This window comes from Cygnus atratus, chromosome 19, assembly GCF_013377495.2.
Source record: "Cygnus atratus isolate AKBS03 ecotype Queensland, Australia chromosome 19, CAtr_DNAZoo_HiC_assembly, whole genome shotgun sequence".
Lineage (NCBI taxonomy): Eukaryota > Metazoa > Chordata > Aves > Anseriformes > Anatidae > Cygnus > Cygnus atratus.
Window position 1 is genome coordinate 4,787,119 of NC_066380.1, and position 16,204 is coordinate 4,803,322.

Consider the following 16,204-nt stretch of genomic DNA (forward strand, 5'->3'; position numbering starts at 1 on the left):
TCTCACCTCTCTGAACATTAAAGCCTTTGCAGAGCCTTGCTAACGTTTGCCAGTAGTCACCCAGGCTTTCAAGGTTCTCCCTGCGTTAGCTCGGCCTCGCGCAGTGCTTTTTTCAGCACGTCGCGAGCTAATGGATTTCACTTCATGCTTTTCCCCGTTCTTCCTTCTCATCAAAGAATTTCCACCGCTGAGAAAAGGAGGCAGCGTGAGCCCCCGTGTGCCGAGGTGGGCACTCGCCCACCACTCCCCAGCATGTGAAGTGAAAGCTGAGCTCGAGTGGAGTTGGTGGCAGAGCTGAGTTAGCAGCACATGGAGCCTGGCAGGGAGAGCAGGTGCCCCGAAGGCCTGTGGGCGGCCTACAGAGTCCCACAGGACCTACGGGTGAGCACCCACCTCCCCGTGCCTCCTCCAGACCCTAAAGGCCCTTTGTCTTCCTCGAGGGAAGGCACAAAGAGCAGCCCGCCTGCAGCCCAGTTTGGGCACGTTATTTAATGCAGGACCAGAAAGGACTCAAATCCCATAGAATTGTGAGGTGGTGGAAGGGGAAAAAGCGGAGTGTAAAAAAAATTTAAAAAAAAAGAAGTGGAGGTGAAAACAATATCCACTTTGTGAGTACAGAATTGGGGGCACCTAGTATTGGGCTGTAGTGAGTCATGGTAAGGGCTGTAGGAGGGAAGCAATCAGTCCAAAAGTATTTAATTTCTCAAGTGAATGCAGCTCTTGAGAACCAAAATGATTTTTTTTTTCCTCCCAGGCAATTACCAAACAGAATGCTGATTTTCCTGCAGTACTTTGTTTAAGAAAGAAAGAAGTTAAAAAGGATCCAGTATAAAATTAACCATGTTTTTGCAGAGAGAGTGACGTTAATAACATTTCGTAGATTAAGATTTAAAAACAAAAAGCAAAGCCCACCTGATTTTATGATTACTGTTTGGAAGAGCAATCAGGTTTAAGGCAAAATGTCAACTTAAAAAAAAAAAGAAAAAAAAAGAAACCCCTGAGGATGAAAATGACTCAGAGAGAGCGATGCAGGGAGGGTAAGTTTGGAAGAACTGATCTTGTGCATGAGGGGAAAAAAATTGACCTTCTCTTGGCTGACTGTCACGTACGAATTAATAGGGACTAGTGGTAAATTCATAATAACAGGAATAAAGGGCCAATGGCACATCAGCGAGGCTTCGGGAAATCTCATTGCTGTCTGTATTAATTGGGCATGGAAAGTTACAAGCCTTATGGTGGACAATGTGATTATTAAAAAAAAAAAGAAAACTGCCTTTTTCTTTCAGAGCTATCTTTCAGCAGCTATATCATTGAGTGATTAGGGAGAGGAGGAGGAGGAGATCGTTAAACAGGAAAGTATTAAAAGAAGTGCGCACACACCTGAAGCTAATAGTTTGCTTTAATAAACTTCGAAGTGCAAAACTTATTTAAGTTGTAGCTGGCTCAGCGGGGGGCAAATTCTGCCCTTATTTACACCTCTAGAGGTGCTGGGAGCTGGCTTCATCCTTGCTCCTCACCTGGTTCAGGAAGCACTTAATAGGTTTGGAGTTAATTTGGTCTCAATTAGAAGCACCCCTGTAACAAGGTAGGCCACCTGAGTGTTTGGTGTGCCCGTGGGCTCCCCTGGCCCAGCCCTGGCACAGAGCAAGTGGAAGCAGTGCTGAGCTGTCCCTGAGTTTGTCCCCCCTTACTCTGAGGTACGTGGTGAGCGCTGTGGGGGTCCTGGCTGGGTGGGAGCCGCCTGCGCAGCTCGGAGGGGCAGGGAGCTGGGCTCTGCGGAGCTGGGTGGAGCTGCAGCCTCGTTTTGCTGTGCTGGCGTTGCCTTTGGTCAGGTTTGGTTTTTTTTTATTTTGGTTGGGGTGAGTGGCAGGGGCTTTGTTGGCCTGCAGCTTGAAGTCTGGTCCGGAAATAACGGCACCAAGGAGCTTCTGTACAAAGTTCCCATGCAGGCTTGGGTTTGCCTTCCTTGCTGCTCCTCTGCACCTTGTTCTCAGAGCTGGGAGTCCTGGTTCTGCCAGGAATTGCTCTTGTGCTTTGCTCTGCTCTCTCCTGGCTCCGTCTCCTTCCCCGTGTGAGGAGCCCGCATCGTTTGGGTGGCCGGGAAGGGCTGAAAGGCTGCGCTGAGCCTCTGTGTGTCACTCCCTGTCTGCAGCTGAAACATCTGAGTTCATGCTTTGAGGTTTTGGGGGAGAAAAAAGCAAGGGGGTAACCTGGGTACCAAGGTCACAGCTGGGCACCCGCTTTTGGAATGTCTTGGTCACACACCTGACACCTTAACCCTCGAGCCACTGCTGCTGAGCTGCACTGAGAGCTGATCAGGAGAGAGCGCAACCCTGTTCGCATGGGTTTATTTTCCCCATAAGCCTGCAGAGAGGACAGGAGAAGCTCTGGGCTCTCTGACTTGGCCTAACTTTGTGTGGTGTTGAGACAGAAGGGTAAAAGAGCTAAAACCGTTCTGCTGGTTTTCTTCACCCTGTGCCTGTTGGCACATCTGGGGAAGCAGCTTTCGTTCTTCACGCGCTCCCAGTGTGAGGGTCCTGATTAAGGCTGAGCCAGGAGAGGAGGAGGAGGAGGAGGATGGCCTTCGCGTTGGGACAAAGCCCAGATGAGGCCTGGGAGCCAGGAACGCCTTTGGTTCTGGCAGACCCAGCAGCACTGGCTGGGCCGTGCCTCAGACCCAGAGCTCACAGAGGCAGCCGCTTGTATGGAGCCCCTGCCCACAGGCTGGAGGCGAGGCTGGGCCTTCAGCGGCTTCGGAGGCTGCTGAGATCCTCCCACGGAAGACTCTGCCCGTGTGGTGTGGTGCGAGCAGCGCAGAGCGTGCGGCGTCCCTCCTAACCCCGTTGATTTGGGGACTTTGCTGTGCCTTACGCTGCTGCCAGGCCTCTCTGGAGGACCCAGCTCCGGCCTCCTGCCCCTCACAGCCAGCCCCGGCCTGGGTGTTTCCTCAGGCCCTGCCCCGCTGCCCCCTGTTTTTTGGGGACAAACCATCCGCGTATTACTGCGCTGCCTCAGCCCCGCTCGCAGAGCGGAGTGCCAGCTTCTTCCAGATGTGAAATGGCAAATTTAAATATTGCAATTACAAACGTGTAACGAAGCCTTGTACTTCATTAATGTAAGAGGAGGAATCTGCTACGGCTACAAGGACAATTAAATATTAGAGAGTGTCTTTGATTCCCGTTCCTGCTGTGTAAATGGGAGGAAGGTTGCTGTCTGCTCCTTGCCTGGGCGCTCGTGAAATGAAAAGCACACCCACTGCAAGTTGTCCTTTGATAGATTTTTAATATGATTTTAAAGAGTTTTGTTTGGCCTCATTCTTATTCAATGAGATTAAATTAAAGCACTTATCCCCTGGGTTTAAGTCAATCCATGTAGGATTTGGGACGGGGTTTGTTGCCCCGGGGAGGGGGTTGTTTGCAGGCCTCTCTGAAAGACTCCTTTCCCACTTCATTAACCCGAGCTGGGAGCGACCTCCCCCCCCTTCCTCCTCCTCCTCCTCGCCCCGACCGAGGATTTACCCAACTCCCCCATTCACATGCAAAGGACCCAGCGGCAGCCCTACAAAGGCCGGGGGCTCTCCTCGGAGCGGGGCCCCCCCAGGCCTCGCCGTCGGGGCAGGGCCGCGGGCACCGGGGGCGTCGGGCTGGGCCTGGGCCCGCAGCCTCCGTTCCTTTTATTTTTTTTATTTTTTTTTTTTTTGGGGGGGGGGTCTACGGTGCCGGGGGAGAGGGAGGCGGCCCGAGGGAAGGGGAGAGCTGGGGCGGGGGGGGAGCCCTTGGGCGGCCCGGGGGTGCCGGGGGAAGGGGACGGCTGGGGGGGGGAGGCCCTTGGGCAGCCGGGGGGAGGCGGGGGGGGGGGGGGGGGGCCGGGGGCTCAGCCCGCAGCCCATCTGTCGGCTCCCCGAGCCGGCGAGCCGCTGCCCGGCTGTCCCGGGGACCAGCTGCCGGGCCTCGGCCGAGCCCAGCGCCACTTTTCAAGGCCGGGGGGGGGGGGAACAATCCATTTTGCCAAGCGCTCATTTAAAGCACTTAGGCAATTATACACTTAAGATTAGCGTTAATAATTCACCAGCCCGGCGGCTGGCCTCCCCCCGCCCGCCCCGCGGATGCCGGCGGTGGGGCCGGGCCCTGAGGGGGGGGCACGGGGGGGGGGGGGGGGGGGGGGACCGAGCCCTAGCCCCGGGGACCCCCCCGCCTCCTCCCCCTGCCCTCGGAGGGGAAGAAAGGGCCGGCGGAGGCGAAGCCGTTCAGTTTATAAAGAAGTTTATTTCCACATTTAAAAAAGGGGGAGCGGGGAGCCCGAGAGGCCGCGGCGCCCCGAGCCGCCCCCCCACCCCCCCCACAACCGGACCCCCCCCTCCCTGCCCCGGCCGGGCCGGCCCCGGGATACAGACTGACAAGCATCACTTACACAAATACGCCCTCAGGGTTCACAAATAAATAATTCATATACATTTTGCGCACGGTATTTACAGTTCGCCGCTTTTTGCGGGTGCGGACGGCCCAAAACCCGGTGCCCCCCCCCACCCTTCCGGGGTCCATTCCCGGCTGTGGGGCCGGGGAAGGCGAGGAGGGGGCTCCCGGGAACCGGGGGGGGCTCGGCCCCGGCAATTGCTTAGGAGGGGGCGGAAAGGCAGAGTCCCCCCGGAGCCGGGCATCCCCCCCCGGGTAATCCCTGCCCGTGCTCCCGGTACGGGGTCGGGGTCTTGGGGGGGGACAGCAGCGCCCCCCCTGCCCTTGGGGGGCACAAGGGGGCAAAGCGGGGCGGGGGCAGCTCTGCCAGCCCCCAGCCCTGCTCCTTGCATTCTTCGCGTATTAAAAAAGTGGTGGGGGGCGAGGGGGGGGGGGAGAGTTTCCTTTATATATATATATATTTATATTTGTCGCTTGCTCGCGGCCCCAGGGGTGGGCTGGCCCCCTCCGGCCCCCCCCCCCCCAGACCGGGGTGTGTGGGGGGCAGGAGGGGGGGGGTCCCGGGAGGCCGGGGCTCACCGGGGCTGCGCGGCCCGGGGCAGGACGCCGGGCAGGGGGGGCAGGGGCGGGGGGGGCTCGCTGCCGCCCTGCAGTCCGTGGATGAGGATGCGGGGCACCAGGGGTCTCTGGAGGGCCGGGGGCGGCGCGCTGGGTCCGCGGTACAGGTAGAGGGCAGCGCCGGGGTCCAGGTTGGAGACCAGGCTCTGCGGGTAGAAGTAGGGCGAGGGGAACATCCTCTGCAGGGCTGAGTAGTTGCCGGCCTCGGCCAGCAGCTCCAGGCCCACCGCCGTCTGCCTTTTCCACTTGGTCCTGGGGGGGCACAAGCCGAGACAGGGGGGCGCGGGTGGCGGGGGGTGCTCCAAAGAGCGCGCCCGGGGTTTTTGCGCGTGTCCCCCCCCCCCCCTCCCTCCGCCCTTGCACAGCCCCGGTGCGCGCTGCCGGAATTCGGGGGTGGGGTGGGATGGACTGGGACGAGATGGAATGGGGTAGGATGGGACGGGACGGGACGGGACGGTGGCCGTAGCCCCCATGAGCGGGGCAGCAGGACTTGGCTCCCCGGTGTCCCCACGCAGCCCCAGAGTCACAAAGCCCGGGTTTGGGTTTGCCCAGCGGCCACTCACTGGGACCCGACCCTTGGGCACCTCCCGAGCCCCTTCCCGGGCCGGGAGCCGCAGGTTGCAAATCCCAAATCCCAAACGCTCCCTCGTGGACGCACAGCTCCGCCGGGCAGCCCCCCCCCCGTGCTGGTCCTGCTCCGGGACCCCCGAGCCGGGACCCCCAAGGGCCGGGGCCGCTGCAGGGGGCAGCGCTGGGGGGCTTTCGTTTGCGGCTTATAGGGATGGGGGGGGAGGGTCTGTGTCTGTATTTCTCTGTATCTATCTCTATTTCCCTGTATCTGTATTTCCCTCTATCTATATTACTCCGTATCTATATTTCTCTGTATCTGTATTCTTCTGTATCTATATTCCTTGGAATCTGTATTTCCCAGAATCTATATTTCTCTGTATCTGTATTTCTCTGTATCTATATTTCTCTCTATATATATTTCTGTCTATCTGTATTTCTCTGTCTATATATACTTCTCTTCATCTGTATTTCTCTGTCTATATTTCTCTATATCTATACTTCTCTATATTTCTCCGTGTCTGTGTTTCTCTATATCTTTATTTTCTTGTGTCTATATTTCTCTGTGTCTATGTTTGTGTGCACATTTATACACAGAGCGCCCGCCACCCCTAAACAGCCCCGCAGAGCGCTGGCGGAGCGGCCGGGTTTTGCAGCCCGGGAACGGGGTTGGAAATTGGGGGGGGGGGGGGGGCGAGGGCTCAAACCGGGCGGCGAGGAGAGGACAGGGCCGGGGGGGTGCTGCCGTCTCCTGCCCCCAGTCTGCAGGGGGGCAATGGTCGGCTTTGGGGGCCCCCGGCTAAATCAATCGAAGCCACCAAACGGCTCCGGCCCTTTTGCACTTTTGTCGCTGAAGCGCTAAACCTATTTCCCCCAGTAAATTATTCATCATAATAATAATTGTGTAATTACTGTAAAGGCCGTTAATTATTGATGCCCAAAGCAGTAATTGGTATCTATTATTAATGGCCCGATGTGTTATGCTGCTGTGTTTAGCTGGATGCCCGGTGCTCCCCTCGCTCGCTGGGGCTGGGGGGCACCGATTGCCCCCCGGCCCGGCCCCGTGTCCCCCCCCTCCCCCCCCCCCCCGAATTTGGGCTGGGGTCCGGGGCTGGGGCCCCGGGGAGCTGCAGGTGGCTGGGACCGGGGGGGCTCGGAGCGGTGCTACGGGAACAGGATGGGACCGGGCGCTGCGGGCAGGAGGGCAGGGGGAATTTTTACCTTCTGTTCTGGTACCAGGTTTTCACCTGCGTGTCGGTGAGGTTGAGGGAGGCCGCCAGCTCCATCCTGTCCTGCACGCTCAGGTATTTTTGCCTCTCGAAGCTGCGCTCCAGCTGGGCCAGCTGATGGTCGGTGAAGGCGGTGCGGGCTTTGCGCGGCTTTTTCAGCCGCACCGGGGGGCTGTCCCGGGAGCTGGAGATCTCCCGGTCCCCTTCTTCTTTCACTGGGCCGACAGGGAGGAAGAGAGGCCAGGTCAGGGCAGGCAGGGAAGGGGAAAGGCTCAAAAGGGGCTGAGCCCCCGCCGCAATAAACCGGAGGAGAGGGGCTCGGGCACCAAATCGGATTCACGGCGCGGTTGCTCCGCACCCCGATGTGGTTTAACCCGGGGGGGGGGGGGGGGGGGTCTCGCAGGGCCCCCGGCTCGGACGCGGCCCTTTCCGCCCCGACGGCCGGAGGGGGGCAGGATCCGGCCCCTGCGCGGCCCCCCTGCGCTCTCCCTGCGCCCCCTGCCCGGCTTTGCCCCCCGACACCCCACGGCTTTCTTGGTGCCCGGGCATTTCGTTTAGTTTGGGGGTTGTTTTTCTCTCTTTTTTCTTTTTTTCTCTTTTTTTTCTTTATTTTTTCTCTCTTTTTTCCCCTCTCTCTCTCTTTTTTTTTTTTTTCTTTTTTAAACCCCAAACAAAACCAACCCCAAATAAAGACGGGGAGGCCGCGTTTTTGGAGAGCAAAGCCGCCGGGCTTGGCGCCTCTTCTTCCCCCGTGCGGAAAAGCCTCCGTCCTCCCGGGCTGCTGCCGGGGCCGGGACCCAGCCTCCCTCCCGACGCTTGCAACGAAATCCCGGGGAAGCGGCCCCGACCGGGCCGGGTTTGGGCTTCAAAGCCGGCGGCGGAGCTGGGGGCGGCGGTGCGGAGCCTGCCTGCGCCCTCCGTGCCCACGCACCGGCGGAGCGACGCCGGGATTCACACCACGAAACATCGGAGGGGTAAAGAGCCGGGAGGAGGAAAAAAAAAATAAAGGAAAATATAGAAAACAAAATAAAAATATAGAAAAAAATATATAGAAAGAAAAAAGAAAAATATAGGGGAAAAAAAAAAAAAGAAAAACAACCCCAAACAAACCCAAACAAACCAAAACAAAAGCTCAGAAATAAGAAGAAGGAGAAGGAGCCCGGCGGTTCTCGTCTTCCCCACCCTCGTGGAGGAGAGGAGGAGGCAGGAAGGCTCCGGCTCGAGACATTTTCGGCGCTGGGGCTTTGCGGGCTTTATGCTAAATTTCCCGGGGCCGGGTGTTAGCGGGGCTGGGGCCGCGCTGAACGCGAGCTGATTTCTCTCTGTAGGAAGACAATAATCCTGTTAATTGAGCCACCGGGGAGAGAAACCCTTCAACCGGAAAGCCCGGCTCCGGCCGAGGAGGCAGAGCCGAGGCCGGGGGGAGGCCGCCAGCACCGGGACGGCTCCGCCCGGGGGGGGCAGCAGCGACCCCGGCCTGGGGAGGGAGGGGGCCCGGCCGGCCCCCGAGAGATGCCCGAAAGTTTTGGGGAGCTTTTTGCCCCCGGGGCAGGGGCAAAGCCGGGTTTCGCACCCCGGGAAGAAGCAAAAAATTCCCTCCTCCGAACCCCCCCCCCGGAGGCTCAGCCTCGGCTCCCCCAGAGGTCCCGCTGGCCGCGGGGCTGCGCTCGGGGCGGCGGCGGCTTCCCCGTCCTGCAGCTGTGCTCCGGGCAGCCCTGGCTTAAAACACGAAAACAAAAAAAAAATCAAAAATCAAAAATCGATATCGCGGGGCTTCGGCATTTCGGCTCGGGCCGAATCCCGCCGGTCAGGCCCAGCCGCGCAGCCCCCGGGCGGTGTAAATCGGGGCCGTTTCGCCCCCAAAAAGGCTCTTCCCAAAGCAGCAAAAAGGGCGCTGCTGGGCGCGGGGACCTGCTTCTGCTCCCCGCTACGCGGGGGTTTTAAAGCCCGTTTGCGCAGTGATTTTTCCCCCTATTAAAATAGGTGTTTTACCCCCTATTTACGCAGTGGTTTTCCCCTCCTTTCAGGTGGTGTTTTTTCCTCCCTTAAGCGGTGTTTTTCCCTCCTTTAAGCAATGTTTTCCCCCTCTTTAAGCGGCGTTTTCCCCCGTTTTAGGGAGAATTTCGATGCTGGACGCGGCTGCCCCGAGCGGAGCCGAGCGCTCCCGCTCCGTCCCTGCCTCCTTTCTCCCCTCTCCGGGCGGTTTTGGGAAGGGGACGAAGGCGAGAGAATTCGGGGAGGAGGTTCAGGAACCGAAAACAAAACCCGAAGTGGGGAAGCGCGGCTGTTTTCGATCCCGGCCCTTCCAAGCGGCGGAGCCGAGCCCCGCGGTTCTCCCCGCGGATCCTCCCGCAGAGGCCGGGGCCTCCCGCGGGGCGCGGAGGCTTTTTTGGGGCAGTTTCCCCCCCCCCTTCAGCCCGTTCAGCGGCTGCTCCGGGCGGTCCTGGGCGGGGGGGACAATTACCCTGTCCCGTCCCCCAGTTCCTGCCAGCCCCCCAAAATCCAGCGGCCCCGCGAGGAGCCACGGCCTCCCCTTTCTCCCCCAGCCTCGGCAGCCTCGCCTCTCCCTGCAAACAGTTTTTTCCCGGGTGAAAGTTATTGTTATTATTATTTTTTCGGGGACGGTGGAAGCGGGATGGACGAAAGCTGCCGGGATAACCCGATCCGGGGTGGGGGGGGGGGGAGAGCCCCAAACCCCAAAACCTCCCACGCTGCGCCCCTGCCTCCTCCCGGCCCGGCTGCCCGAGGGGGAGGCCGGGCAGAGGCTGCGAGGGGCCGGGGAGGCCGAAGCCCCGGCCCGGGGCGAGCCGCAGCCGTTTCAGCCCCGTTCCCCGCCGCGGCTGCAGCCCGGGGCTCGAAATAATCCGAAATAATAACCGGGCTAATAACGCTAATACGAACCCAATCAATTCCCGCCGACTTTTCTCTTTCGTTTGATACCGGAGCAGGGGAAATACCCGGTAAAATCCGTGCCGATTTTATTATCGTTTCTATTTCATTTTTCCTCGTGTTTTGCCCAGGCAGAAATCCGCCCCCGGCTCTCGGCTCCGCTTTCCCCGCTGGCGGGCGCGGAGGACCCGCGGGGAGCACCCGGAGCATCCCCCGGGCGTCTTCGGAGAGAGCACGAAGCGCCCCGGCCCCTGCCACCGCACCCAGCCCCTCCGACCTTTTCCTTTCAAAGTTTTCCCGACTTGGTGCCGACCCCGCGGTCATTTCGGGGGCCACCGGTGCCGCCACCCCCACCGGCCCCGGAGCTCTCCCGGCGCATTTTGAGGTTTCAGGGCCAGGCTGCCCTGAGACATCCCCCCGCCCCGGGGCCAGCGGCTCTTTTTTACCTTTGTACTCGGAATCCGAGGAAGAGCTGCTGGTGGTTTTTTCCATTTTCTCCCTAAAGTCCTCGCCGGGTTTGGTGGGGATCCTGCCCGCCGGCTCCTGCCCGCCGTGAGGTCCATTGGTGCTGGAGTAAGGGGCGCAGGCTGCCAGGGGCTTGCAGTCGGCCAGGATGTCTCTGATGAGGAAGGACGAGGTGACGGTCCGGGACTGGGAAGGAGCCGAGCCCTGGCCGGGCTGCAGATGCGGCCCCGCCGCCTCCAGGCACTCGCGGCCGGGCGAGCGGGGCGAGGGGCACCCGCTGCTGCCCTCCGAGCGGGGGCTCAGCTCCAGCGGGGACCTCCCGTCGCCCCCCAGAGGGTCCCCTTGGGCCCTGCCGGGCTCCCGGCTCGGTGCGAGAGGATGGAGTCGATCCCGAAGCCGGTGGAGCCCTCCATGGCCCCCGCAGGTGCTGGCGCTCACACGGGCATCGGCGGGGAGGGCGCGGCGGAAGAGGGTTGGTAACGATAATTAACGGCGAGAGCAACAACAACAACAAAAGGGGGAAAAAAAAAAAAAGGAAAAAAAAAAAGGAAAAAGAAAAAGGTGAAAGAAAGAAAAAAAAAAAGCAAAGTTCAGCCTGGGATCCGGCGCCGCGCGTTACATCCAGGGCTGCTCCGTCTTCAGCATCGCGCCCAGCTGCACTCAGACAGACAGGAGGGGGAGAGGGAGGCAGAGTCAAACTTTGGCCGCCGAGGGGGTGGTGGAAGTGGGGGGGGGGACGGACCCCAACCTCACCCGGGGGTCCCGGCCCCCGCCCGGCCACCCCAGCGCTGCGCGGAGCCGCGGGGCTGGGGGCAGCCCGGGGGCTGCCAGCCGGAGGAGGGGAGGCAGCGATCGATAGTGAGGCTTCGCAGCGCCCTAAGCGCTTAATGATCCCCAAATCAACTCGGCGGGGAGGGCGAGGGGAGGGCGGAGGGGGTGGGCAGCCGTCGGGCCGCCGAGGCGCCCCCCTTCCCCGCCAGCACCTCGGACAACGCCGGGGGAGGCGACGGTGGCAGCGGGAGGGGGGGGGGGGGGTGGTGGAAATCGGAGTCAAACCGGAGCCGGCGGGTCAGCACCTCGAACAGCTGCCGGGCGCCGGAGTCACTCCGGAGCCGGCGCCGCTTTCAGCACCTCGGACAGCGGCGGGAGCCCCGCGCTTCCCCGAGGGGGGAAAGAATTAAAAAATAAAATAAAAAATAAAAGGCGGGGGGGGAGAGAAGAACTTGTGCCGCTCCGGCTCGGGCCCCCCCCCCCCCGCACCCCAGCCGTGTGAACGCGCCCATTGGCCGCCAGGCGTTTTGGGGGGTGTCACTCCCCGGCGGCGACACCTTGCAGCTTGATTACCGGGAATTAATTGCCGCCCGCAGCCCCGCGCTTTCCGGGCGGTTTCCGCCCCTCTCTGCTGTCATCATCCCGCTGATGGGGCTCGTAATGGGGTGATTAGCCGCGGGGGGGCGGGGGGGCTGCTGCTTGCTGCTCGCCTCCCCCCCCCCAATTAGCCGATCCGAGCGGGGAAAGTTTTGCTGGGCGCTGGGAATAAAAAAAAAAATAAATTAATTAAAAAAAAAAAAAAGGAAGGGAAAGCAAAGGCAGAGCACCGGCACCCTCCGCCGAGCCGGCGGCTCCGAGCCCGAGCCGAGCCTCGGGGCTGCGAATTTCGTTGCATCCTCTGGCAATGGGCTGCGGGGGGGGCGCAGCGCCTTTCGCAGCGCTCCTTCGGCAAAAAGCAGGGGGAAAGCACCGGGAAACTGCCCGGGCATCGCCTCCGCGGAGCTGCTGGGAAGGGACCGAGCTCGGGGATGGGGGGGGGGGGGATTTTTCCTGTCCTCGATTTTGATTTTGATTTTAAAAATAAGGCCGACCTGCGCGCCCTGCCCGCCGCCGGCCCGTTCCCCCCGCAGCCGCCCTTCCCTTCCCTTCCCTTCCCTTCCCTTCCCTTCCCTTCCCTTCCCTTCCCTTCCCTTCCCTTCCCTTCCCTTCCCTTCCCTTCCCTTCCCTTCCCTTCCCTTCCCTTCCCTTCCCTTCCCTCCCCTCCCCTCCCCTCCCCTCCCCTCCCCTCCCCTCCCGCCCCGTCGGGGCGTTTCGGTGCCGGGGGAGGGCTCACGCCCGGCTCCCACCTTCCTCCCTTGGGGGGCCGGATCCTGCTCCTCCGGGGCTCCCTCGAGGGCTTTTCCTGGGGGCCGAGCCCTCGCCGCGGAGCTGGGGAGAAAAAAAAAAAAAAAAAAAAAAAATCCCGTCCCCAAGCCGTGGGCGTGCAGCCGCGCCGTGGCTGGTTATTTCTCAAATCCTCGATTTCTTCCCTTTTTCCCCGCCTCGCGGGCCAGGCAGCTGCATCTTGTCCCCCTTCCAAAGCCGCCCTCGGCCGGCAGCTTGGAGGCGGTGGGAGCGGGGAGAGCCCCCCCCCGGCCGCCCGGCTGCCAGCTGTCGGGCAGCGGCGCGGGCAGGGCCCCAGCACCTCGGCCCCGAAGGGCTCGGGGCTCTCCGGGCTCGGGGCAGGGAACAAAAGGAGCCGCCGGGGGGACGAGCCCCGGGACAAAAATCAGCCTCAGCCCCTGGCCCTGCCTGCCCCCAGCCTGGAGGCGCAGCGCAGCCGGTGTGGGGAGGAATGGGGGGGCTGGGGGAGCACGGGGGGGGCTGCTCGTCCCTCCCTGTCCCGTCTGCTGGGGGCTCTGGGGGCTGTTTCGGGCTGGTTTTGCAGCATCCGCCTCCCCCGGCGGGGCTGGAGCAGAGCAACAGATGCAGGAACTGCTCCCAGTGAGGAATGGGGAAGGGACCCCCCTGGGGGTCCCAGCTCTGCAGCGGGACTGGGCTGGCTGCTGGGGTCTGCCCTCCCCCTGCCCCATCCGGGCAGCACAGCCCGTTTGGGATGGAGCTCGGCTCTGGGATCAGGACCGGCACCGCTTTGGGGCCAGGAATGGGACCGGGATGGGGCTGGGATTTGGATACAGGATTTGGACCAGCCATGCCAAACAACCAGGCTGGGCTGGTGGCTCTGCTGCTCCGCTTCCTTCCCTTGAGCCACGCAGCTGCCTTCAAGCACCAGGGGTTTTACTGGTCGGATCTGCTCTCCGATGCTGTGCAAGGTTTTGGGGTGCAGGGAGGGGAGGGGTCCAATCCTCACCCCAAACAGACGCTGCGTTGTGCCATCCCTAGCCAAGGCCCTGGGCACAGGGACTCACTGCAGGGCCACGCGTGGAGCACCCAACAGCTACAGGGGCACCCGCACCTCTTGTCCCAGTGCCAGTGTGGCTGACATTAATCAGTATGAATTTTTAATATTATTATTAAGCCATTTCAGAACTGGACTCCCCAAGGCAGAAATGTGCCCCATTTTACCCATACACAGAGCCCCCCCTCCATCAGTTCAAAACTCATTAATTCCAGCTGTCACTTTGGTGATATGGGTCTACATTGGGCGCAAGTTTCCTGCCTTGGCCGAGCTGAACTCTGCACAAACCCTGGGGTATGTGAGGATGTGTTGGGCCTCACAGGGGTAAAAACCTGTGCGACGCCACACAGTTTCATCCTGGCAGCCCCAGCTTAGGAGCGGTCCTGTGCGTAAGAGCTGGGCTGATGGAGAACTGGGGCAGGCTGCCTCCGTGTCCCACTGGCCGTGTGCCCCAAGTGGTGTGTCTGCTGCTCCCACCCCATCCCAGGCCCTTTCCTCCCACCCCAGCCTCCTCTGGAGCCGTGTCCATGAGGGCTTCCCAGTTTCTGAGCCGGCTCCATCCTGGAGGAGGGGCTGCGTGTCCCTGGGAGGGAACAGAGCCAGCAGCGTGAGCGGGGTGGGCTCCACGCTGCCCTGCACGCATGGCCCCGCTGCACCTCGTTCTGCGGGGGGATGTTCCTGGAGGGACGGGGCCTGCTGGCCATGGTGGTGCCTCGGTGCTGCAGGCAGGGCACACACCGCCGAAACAGGGCAGGGAACCAGAGGTGTGGTGCTCCACGAATGTGTTTGCAGGATTTGGCTCTTCCAGCTCCAACAACGTCTCATTTTGATACAAAGCAAACGTAGCTGCCCTTAAACCCGTGTCCTAGACTGCTTCTGTTCACAAACACACGAAGGCACCAGGGGAGAGCTCCCTGATGCTGGCCGCATTTGCGGTCATCTCACCAGGGTCGGCTCTGGGGCGCTGGTGCCTTTAGGGTCAGCTGGACACCCCAGCTTGCTGGGCGCTGCTGGCGGTGGGGTGAGGCTCTGCTGGCACCTGACACGTCCCTGGGTTTGGTTTTGGGGGCTCAGGGTGCAGGCAGAGCCCTGGTGGGACCTCCAGGGGTCGGAGGGAAAGGGCCCTGGCTGTGGCAGGGGTGAGCCTGGAAATATCTGGTGGGGTGCAGAGCAGTACCCTGAGAGGGTCTGGTGGAGGAAGGAAAATGCCTGGGGGCTGTGCTGGGCTCTGTTCCGAATTCCCGTCCCAGCCCTGCCGGGGTGCACGGCAAAGGAGGGCGCGGGGAGGGATGCTCGGCAGCGCCCGGCCTCGGTGGGATGCTGCGGGAAGCGAGTGAGCATCCCCGGGGGTGGATGGGGGGAAAAGGGGGGGGGGGATAAAAGGGGAGGACCGGCGGCCTGAGGCTGCGGCGAGCGGGGCCGGGCGGCGGGGAGGCTGCAGCAGCGCTAAAAGCCCGTTACCAGTGGGTGTCACTGCAGGACAAGGAGCGTCCGGAGCCCGGGGGCGGCGGGGCCGTGCTGGGGCCGAGTCCCGGCGGCCCCAGGACGGGGACAAGGACAGGAACCAGCTTCGGCCCTCAGCGAGGCCACCCAGGCCCGAGGCTGCGAGGCCCGGACCTCCTGGGGCCCCAGCACCGGGTTTTGGGGGCGCTGCGGGGCCGCTCGCCAGCCCCTGTTGCAGTCTGGCTTTCTGGTCTCTTCTTTGCTGCTTTCTTGGACCCACCCTGGAGCAGCAGCTCTGCGTGGGCTTGGTCACAGCGTGCTCGTTTGCCAGCTCAGCCACGGCAAATGGCAACGATAAAATAACCCCCCAAACCCCATCTCGCTGCGATGCTCCCTTCCCTGCGCACAACCCCAGAGACCCGCAGGGCTGCCGCAGGAGGGCTCGGCTGCTGCTGCTGGAGCTGAGCTGGCAGCAAGGGAGACCTCGTGCCTGGGCTGCTCGCCCACTCCTAACCAGTGTCATTTTTAGCAGGACATGGCGTTTAAAGCCCAGCTCTCTCTACCTGGGGAGGACAGAAAGGTCTCCTGTTATAATCCACTTCTGCCAGCATGGCAAACCCCGCTGTTACCCTCCTAGTTATTTCAGATGGGCTTTATTTAGATGCCTGTGCTAGAAAGAGGGAACCACATAGCAGGGTTTCCCTGTGTGGAGCAGGTGACTTCTGTCCTCCCTCGGCTCAGGTGCGGGCAGGGTGGAGTTTGCTGCAGCAGCTCTCCCTTAAAAAGGGCAGGGTGAGCCTCAAACTGCCCTAAGGAGGGTGCTGGGAATGCCTGAGCAGCTGCTGTGGAAGGTAAGAAAAGCTGCTCCTGCAGCTTGCTTTGTTCTTGTGTTTCAAGTAACACAACTTAATGTCATGAAGGGCTCTGCTCCTTGAGGTCTGGGTCTAAAAGTTTGGCTGGAGATTGGGTGTGGAGGGAGACCTGGGCTCAGCAAAACTTCCTGAGCCTTTGTGCCCCTCTGGCTGCTCTGGGTCTGTGTAGGAGCATGTAGGAGGCTGGGCTGAGGTGTGCAGGACAAGGTCACATCCACCTCAACCTGCGGTGCTTGGTGCTGGGCTTGGGGTGCTCTGGGACAACGACTCTCACCTTGTGGCATGGCCCCAAGGTGCTCAGCCTGTCCTGGGGTGACCACGGCTGAGCTCTCTGAGTGGGAGCAGGGTGCTGAATACAAATGCTGAAAGCGAACATTAGACTTAAATGTCTTCTGGCATAATCTGGGATATGATAACAGATGTGAGAAGCATAGGGATAGTTGATTATTCCTCTAGCAATCTTGGAGACATACAATTAAAGTAATCGCGGTTATTATCAGCTGGTATTTTCTTAAGGTGTAAAGATCTTTTGGGAGCAGA

The 16,204-nt window shown here is 61.0% G+C and overlaps 1 protein-coding gene across 1 annotated transcript; it reads right to left on the reverse strand.

Moving 5' to 3' along the window:
• Positions 1-4,987: 4,987 nt before the first annotated feature.
• Positions 4,988-10,593, reverse strand: BARHL1 (BarH like homeobox 1). Its single transcript, XM_035555314.1, is given in 4 exon segments — positions 4,988-5,282; positions 6,819-7,041; positions 10,162-10,524; positions 10,527-10,593. Coding segments are annotated over 4 exon segments (948 nt in total).
• Between the last annotated feature and the right edge of the window lie 5,611 nt (positions 10,594-16,204).